The 8,614-nt window shown below is 37.1% G+C and overlaps 1 protein-coding gene across 1 annotated transcript in view; it reads right to left on the bottom strand.

The window, feature by feature from the left end:
• Positions 1–5,696: 5,696 nt before the first annotated feature.
• NUP107 (nucleoporin 107) overlaps positions 5,697–8,614 on the bottom strand; it is a 64,135-nt gene continuing 61,217 nt past the window's right edge. The window contains 2 exon segments of the mRNA XM_007953389.2: positions 5,697–5,804; positions 6,156–6,323. Coding sequence (XP_007951580.2) covers positions 5,697–5,804; positions 6,156–6,323 — 276 coding nt within the window.

The following is an 8,614-nucleotide window of genomic DNA, read 5'->3' as shown; positions in this document are numbered from 1 at the left end:
AGTACGCCCTAATGGCAACTTCCAGAGATTTCAAATGGTTGTTTTTAATATAATTTTCACCAGGTACTGTTTTTTGGGGGGCACAGGTCCACCGACATCACAATCTATTCTGAAAACTTTGAAAGTTATTATATCATAAAGAAATCTGAGAGTTCTTTATATAAAGTAGATACTAGTCTTGTGTTAAATATGTGGTTTGCAAATATTTTCTCCCAGTCGGTAGCTTGTCCTTTCTTCCTTTTACCAGGGTCTCTCATACAGCAAAAGCATTAATTTTGATGAAGTCCAAGTGATCAATGTTTCCTTTTATGGATTCCAACAGAATGTGGAAATTATTGAACCATATCATTAATATCACACTCAAGTAAAATTCTGCTCAAGATAACTGAAAAATGGTTGAAGCAGTATATTGATAAGGAACTGCCAAAAATTCAAGCCAGATTCAGAACAAGGTGTAGAACCAGGGATATCATTGCTGATGCCAGATGGATCTTGGCTGAAAGCAAAGAATACCAGAAAGATGTTTACCTTTGTTTGAGTATGTAAAGGCATTCGACTGTGTTGTTGTTAGGTGCCGCCAAGTCGGCTCTGACTCATAGCGGCCCTGTGCACAACAGGATGAAACACTGCCCTGTCCGGTGCCAGCCTCACAATCCTTGCTATACCTGAGCCCATCGTTGCAGCCACTGTGTCAGTCCATCTCATTGAGGGTTTCCCCCTTTTTTGCTGACCCTCTACTTTACCAAGCATGATATCCTCCAGGGAATGGTCCCTTCTGACAACATGACCAAAATAGGTGAGACGAAGTCTGGCCATTCTTGGTCCCAAGAAGCATTCTCGCTGCACCTCTTCCAGGACAGATGTATTCGTTCTTTTGGCAATCCCTGGTACTGTCAATATTCTTTGTCAGCACCACAACTCGAAAGCATCAACTCTTCTTCCATCTTCCTTATCCACTGCCCAACTTTCATATGCATTATGAGGTGACTGAAAACACCATGGCTTGGGTTAGGTGCACCTTAGTCTTCTGGTGTTGTAGTACTTAAGGCATTTGACTGCTAACCAGAAGGCTGGCAGTTCAAACTCACTAGCCACTCCTTGGAAGGAAGGTTAGGCAATCTAATTCCATAGTGATACCACCTCGGAAACCCAAGGAGAGGTCGCTATGAGTCAGATCCAACTTGACGGCAGTGAGTTTCGGTTTTTTTTTTTTTTTGGTTTAATCTTCTAAGAGACATCTTTACTCTTCAGCACTTTAAAGAGTTATTTGCAGCAGATTTGCCCAGTGCAATACAATGTCTGATTTGACTGCTGCTTCCATTTGTGTTGACTGTGGTACCAAGTAATATGAAATCTTTGACAAATTCAATCTTTTCTCCATTTATCGTGCTGCTGCTTATTGGTCCAGTTGTGAGGATTTTTGTTTTATGTTAAGGTGTAATCCATAGTGCAGACTGTAGTCTTTAATCTTCATCAGTAAGTGCTTCAAGGCATCTTCACTTTCAGCAAGCAAGGTTGTATGATCTGCATATCACAAGTTGTTAATAAGTCTTCCTCTAATCCTGATGCCACGTTTTTCTTCATATTGTCCATTTTCTTGGCTTATTTGCTTAGCACACAGATTGAATAAGTATGGTGAAAGGATACAACCCTGATGCACTCCCTTCCTGAGTTTAAACCATGCAGTATCCCCTTGTTCTGTTTGAACAACAGCCTCCTGGTCTATACACAGGTTTCTCATGAGCACAATTAAGTGTTGTGGAATTCCCATTCTTCTCAATGTTATCCATAATTTGCTATGATCCACATAGTTCAAGGCTTTTGCATAGTCAATAAAACACAAGTAAACATCTTTCTGGTATTCTTTGCTTTCAGCCAAGATCCATCTGACATCAGCTATGATATCCCTTGTTCCATGTCCTCTTCTGAATCTAGCTTTTATTTCTGGAACTTCCCAGTTAATATACTACTGCAACTGTTTTTTAATTCTACTGTGTAGATCATAACAAATTATTGATATCTTTGCAAAGAATGAGAATTCCACAACACTTAATTGTGTTTATGAGGAACCTGTACATAGATGAAGAGGCAGTCATTCAAACACAGTAAGAGGATACTGCATGGTTTAAAATCAGGAAAGCTGTGTGTCAGGGTTGTATCCTGTCACCATACATATTCAACCTGGATGCTGGGCAAATAATCCAAGAAGCTGGACTACATGAAGAAGAATGTGGCATCAGGATTGGAGGAAGACTTATTAATAACCTGCAATATGCAGATGACACAACTATGCTTGCTGAAAGGGAAGATGACTTGAAGCACTTACTGGTGAAGATCAAAGACTACAGTCTTCATTATGGATTATGTGTCAATATAAAGAAAACAAAAATCCTCACAACTGGGCCAGTAAGCAGCATTACAATAAATAGAGAAAAGAATGAAGTTGTCAGGGATTTCATTTTACTTGTATCCAGAACCAGTATCCATGGAACTAACAGTTAAGAAATCAGATAATGTATTGTATTGGGCAAATCTGCTGCAAAAAAACCTCTTTAAAGAGTTAAAGAGCAAAGATGTCACTTTGATGTCTCAGGGGCACCTGATCCAAGCCATGGTATTTTCAATTGCCTCACATGCATGTATGTGAAAGCTGGACAATGAATAAGGAAGAAGTGTTGATGCATTTGAATTGTGGTGTTGGCACAGGATATTGAAAACACCTGGGACTGCCAGAAGAACCAGCAAATCTGTCTTGGAAGTACAGCCAGAATGCTCCTTAAAAGCGAGAATGGCCAGATTTCATCTCACCTACTTTGGTCATGTTATCAGAAGGGACCATTTCCTGGAGAAGGATACTATACTTGGTAATGTAAGGGGTCAGCAAAAAAAGAGGAACACCCAACAAGATGGACTGACCCAGTGGCTACAACGATGGTTTCAAGTATAGCAAAGGCTGTGAAGATTGCACAGGACCAGGAAGTGTTTTGTTTTGTGGTACACAGGGTTGCTGAGTTGGAGCCAACTCATGGCCATCTAACAGTTCAATATCTAATCTGAGAACTCTGTGCCTTAGATCTTGAAGTTTCTCCTGTATCTTTTTCTAAAAACTTCATGATTTTATGTTTTACACTTCAATCCATGACCATTTTGAGCTAATTTTTTTTAATCAAGTGTGTGACTTGGGTCATAGTTTTCTTTTTTTGCACATGGATGTCAAATTGCTCCAGCACTATTTGTTGAAAAGCTATCTTCTCTTCACTCAGTTGCTTGTTTACCTTTGTGAAAACGTTGAGCCTACTGGGTTGGTCTGTTTCTGGGTTCTTTCTTCTGTTCCAGTGATCTGTGTGCGTTCTCACCACTGTCTTGCTGTAGCTGTGGAAGTCTTCAAATCAGGTAGACATTATTCTTTTTTGCAAACTTGTTTCTTATTCTAGTTCCTCTGTCTTTCTATATAAATTTTAGAGTAACATTAATACATAGACATATATACTAATATATGTATTAAAATTTGTGTTGACATTTTATCAATCTGCTCTATCAATTTGGAGAGTCATCTATGTTGAGTCTTCCAATCACTAAATGTGGTATATCTCTCCATTTATTTAGATCTTCTTTGGTTTCTTTCATCAACATTTTGTAATTCGTACCTAAGTATTTTTTCAGTGCTTGCAAATCATATTGTATTTTTAATTTTGGTGTTTATTTCTAGCACATAGAAATGTAACTGATTATTCTGGAACCTTGCTGAACTCACTCATTTGTTCTTGGAGTTTATTTTTCTGCAGACCCCATGGGATTTTCAATGTAGGCAATCATGTCATCTGCAATAGATAAAATTTTGTTTTTTCCTGTTTGATCTGTACTCCTTTTATTTCCTTTTCTTGACTTATTATACTGGCTAGTACTTTCAATGTTATGTTGAATAAGGGTGGCAAGAGCCCACAACCTTACTTGGAAAGCATTGTTAAATATAACATTTTTAAGGTTCTTAAAAATATAAAATACATGCTTATTATAAAATATTTAAAAAATACCAAAGGTAAGCTCCTAGTCTTCAAGGTAACCAGTGATGTTTCATGTTTCCTTCCAGATCTCTCCCCAGTTCACACCTCACAAAATCTATATACACATATATGAATACATGTGTTTATATGTATGTCTTTACAGACATATATTAGTTTTGCACTTGCTTGTTTTCATTCGTTCATACATCCTGGCCAGCCTTCATGTCGGCTCATACTGCTCTACCCCATTCTTTTTAATGGACACATAGTAAAGTATAAGAATTAAAGAGATTATTGATAAGTAAATATTTCATCTCTGAATCACTTTAGCTAATATAAATAAAGACTTGCAGAGTCCATTGCATCTGTAACTCCTCCAACTGACGTCAGGACAGTGTTGTGATCAGCTACTGCTTCCTGCTTTGGGTACCAGGAGTGTTAGTATCTGTCTCTCACTTAAGCCAGAGATGTCCCAAACATAGCTAACCACAACCACCTATGGGACATAATATCCTAAAATGCAAATTCTATGACCCCTCTGGCTTTCTTAGCTGGATATATCTCAGAGTGGCATCTGTAAATATACATTTAACAGGTTCCTAAAGCTATTCAGATGTTTAGCCAGTGTTGGAGTTATAAATCTGGACCATGTTATTTCAGTCACATTCTCTCTTCCAGTTACCAGTTCCAGTCCTTTTGAATTATTTGCTGAATCATAAACAGGCCTAAATAACACTCAGTTTTAGGCCTTGTTCATACCGATTTCCCTATTTGTAGCGCCTCAGGCTTTTTGCCCCGTATCTTTGTCTTTGTAAATAAGGCTCATTCCTCAAACTCCAGTCCAAATGTTACTTCCTTTGAGACCTTCTAGCTGGAAATAGTTTCTTGTTACTCAGATTTATCTGTATGTTTTTATGGTTAGAAGTCTGGTGGTGTATATGGTACTTATATTTTTTGTATCTCCCCCACTAGAAGAGCTGGATAAAACTTCGTATTCTGCAATTTATTCAGTGCTTACTGACATTTTTATAGCTGATCTGCTGAATCAGAGTTAATAAACTAGAAATGTCTTCAAAATAAAGAAAATAATAAAGGTATTTTTAAATACCTTTTTAAAAATTTTTAAATGTCATATTCATTTTAAGTGTAATTAAAAAAAAAAATTGTATGAAAAATGATATGCCTGGGCTGAAAATGAACTTACTTACCATCCGCTTTATAATTTTAAGATATAAGAGTATTTATGATTACAGGAAGGAAGATGGGGCAATCTACTTCCGTAGTGATACTGCCTTGGAAACCCAAGGAGGGGTCGCTATGAGTCGGGGCCGACTCGACGGCACACAACAACAACAACAACAACAACAACAACATGATTACAGGAAAAAAATTAGGAAGATGGAAAATTACATTTACTTATTACATAAAAACCAATGCTGGAATTTATAAGAACAGACATTTTTAATTTTTATATCATTTTATTAATAAACACAGGGGAATACTGACATAATACATTAAAATTTCAAAGTGTCATCATAATATTCTAAAAAGTATAAAATTCAAATTTGTAAATTTTACATTCTCTCCCTCATGATAATGCAAAAGAAAGAAACCCAGTAATTACAAATATGTATATTTTACAAAAAACGCCACTTATCATGGAAATTAGTGAGATTACAAAGAATAGGTGAATTATGACTGAATTTCATACCCTAATGGGTCGAGTCCCTGGTCTAAGAGCATTAAGGAGGATTCCCTTAACTTCTGAAGCAATTTCTTTAGTTCTTCCTTAGAAAATACCTGTATATAAAAAAAAAAGTTAAGAATGAGAACAAAGAATGCTATGAACTTATAGCTCATATGAAGTTATAACCTAATCAATCTGATTAACTAAATTCCTTTTTCAGATTTAGGTAGTCAGGGACTAGTAAAGTAGTCCAGGAACTTTAAAGTTAATACCCAGGGCCAGTCTACACACTTCTTGCTGCATAGGAACATATACAGTTTTGGAAAAGAAGCACAAACAGTAAAACTAGATCATTTGTTAAGACAAAAACAACTAAAAAATGTAAACACATCTCATAAAATTGATTATTACTACAGAGCTTACCAATCACTAAAATTTTAAATTTCAAATGCTTTAGAACTTACTAGATACAATTTGTGGCGCTCGGAGGATACCATATCAGCTAACTGCAGACATTCCTGATACTGACCAGTACTGTGTAATATGGTGTGAAGAAGAAAACACAACATTGGCAGACAAAGCTTTCTCAGTGAAATCATTTGATGTGCTCTTTCCTGATCGTCTTCAGCATCCTACAAGCAGATAGCAAGGGATCATTTTAACAACTTTAAGCTAAATACCCTTATAAAAAGAAAAGTCAAAAAAACGAATCAAAGCCAAACTGCAAACCAAGACATCTATGATCAATTGAATTTTGACAAGGGTCCAAAGTCCACAGGTTAGAGAAAGAAGAGTCTCTTTAATAAATGATGCTGAGAAAACTGAATTCTTCACATGCAGATAAACACATGTCTAACAGCATATACAAAAAATAAATTCAAAATGGATTCCAAGGGACTAGTGGACCATGTGAACCTCAGACTATATGACCATAAGACCAGAAGAACTAGATGGTGCCCGGCTACCACAGTCAACCACCCAGAAAAGGATCAGTGCAAGAGATCCTGGATAGTGTGGGAGAACAATGTGGAACAAAACTCAAAATCATGAAAAAGACCAGATTTACTAGTCTGATAGAGCCTGGTGAGACCCCTGAGACTATGGCCCCAAGTTACCCTTCAGGTTTGGAACTGAACTCACTACCACACTTCTAGCCAAACAATAGACAAGCATATAGGGTAAACATTTACATCAAGTAGATATACTCCTTAGATTGATATCATGGGAGATCAGAAGGGCAGTATTTGCAGAGGGAGATAGATAGCTCAGGGGCAGGAATGCACAGGAAAGAAGGACATAAGGAAGAAGTAACTACAGGGAGGGAGTGGGAAGAGAGCTATTACTTTGTGGCATCTGCAGTCAATGTCATGAAACAAAATGTACCTGAACTGCTATATGGAAAATGAATTTGCTCTGTAAACTTTCACCCAAATCACTTTTTTTTTTTTTGTAAATGGACTAAGTACTTAAATGTGCAAAATAAAATTATAAAATTCTTAGAAGACCAAGCAGGCAAAACACTGTCAGGCCTAGCTTTCAATAATAGATTATCTAATACAAGAAGAAAAGCACAAATAGCAAGAGACAAAATAAATAAATGGGACTTCATAAAAATTAAAAACTTTTGTTCATCAAAAGATTTCACCAACAAAGTGAAAAGAAAAGCTACTGACCAAGAGAGTATCTTTGGAAACCATGTATCTGATAAGAATCTAATAAACAAAAAAAAAAAATAAAACTTTGACACCTTAACAACAAAAGGGCAATCAGAAAAAGGGCTTGGATAAACATTTTACCAAAGAAGTCACCAAACTCATGAAGATGGTCAATATCATTAGCCATCCAAAACCAAACCAAACTCACCACCACTGAGTGAATTCTGACTCAGAGCGATCCCCTTTGAGTTTCCAAGGCAGTAAATCTTTACAGGTGTAGATTGCCCAGTCTTCCTTCCATAGAGTGGCTGAGATACAAATCAAACCCACAATGATACACCATTTTACTCCTACTAGGATGGCTAATGATCCAAGAAACTGGACTATATGAAGAACATGGCATCAGGATTGGACAAAAACTCATTAACAACCTGTGATATGCAGATGCTACAACCTTCCTTGATGAAAGGGAAGACTTGAAGCATTTACTTATGAAGATCAAAGACTACAATCTCTGATATGGGTTACATCTCAACATAAAGATCCTCAAAACTGGACCAATAAGCCACATCATGATAAAATGGAGAAAAAATTGAAGTTGTCAGGGATCTCATTTTATTTGGATCCATAATCAACACTCCTGGAGGCAGCAGTCAAGAAATCAGATGCCGTAGTACACTGGGCAAATCCACTGCAAATGAAGTCTTTGAAGTGTTAAGAAACAAAGATGCCACTTTGAAGACTAAGGTGCACCTAAGACTACCAAGCCATGGTATTTTCAATCACCCCACATATAAGTGACAGCTGGACAATGAATAAGAAGACCAAAGAAGAATAGATGCCTTTGACTTGTGGTATTGGTAAGAATGCTGAAATTATCACGGACTGCCAGAAAAACAAACAAATCTGTCCTGAAAGAAGTGCAGCAGGAATGCTCCTAGGAAGTAGTAATGATCAGACGTTGTCTCTTGTACTTTGGTCATGTTGTCAGAAGGGACAATTCCCTGGACAAGGATATCATCCCTGGTAAAGTAGAGGGGTCAGTGGAAAAAGGGAAGACCCTCAACAAGACAGACTGATAGAGCAGTTTCAACGACAGGTTCAAGCACAGCAAGAACTGTGAGGATGGTACAGGATCTGGCAGTGTTTCATTCTGTTTTGCACAGGGTCGCCATGAGTCAGAGCTGAGTCAATAGCATCTAACAACAACATAACGAGGATAGCTAAGAGTAAAGAAAGTAAAAAAAAAGAAAAGAAGAAATCCTGGC

The sequence above is a fragment of the Orycteropus afer genome, unplaced genomic scaffold (genome assembly GCF_000298275.1).
Source record: "Orycteropus afer afer isolate SDZICR_OR568_19922 unplaced genomic scaffold, OryAfe1.0 scaffold00392, whole genome shotgun sequence".
NCBI classification, from domain to species: domain Eukaryota; kingdom Metazoa; phylum Chordata; class Mammalia; order Tubulidentata; family Orycteropodidae; genus Orycteropus; species Orycteropus afer.
The sequence above is the reverse complement of the archived record's forward strand: the minus strand, read 5'-3'. Positions and strand labels throughout refer to the sequence as shown.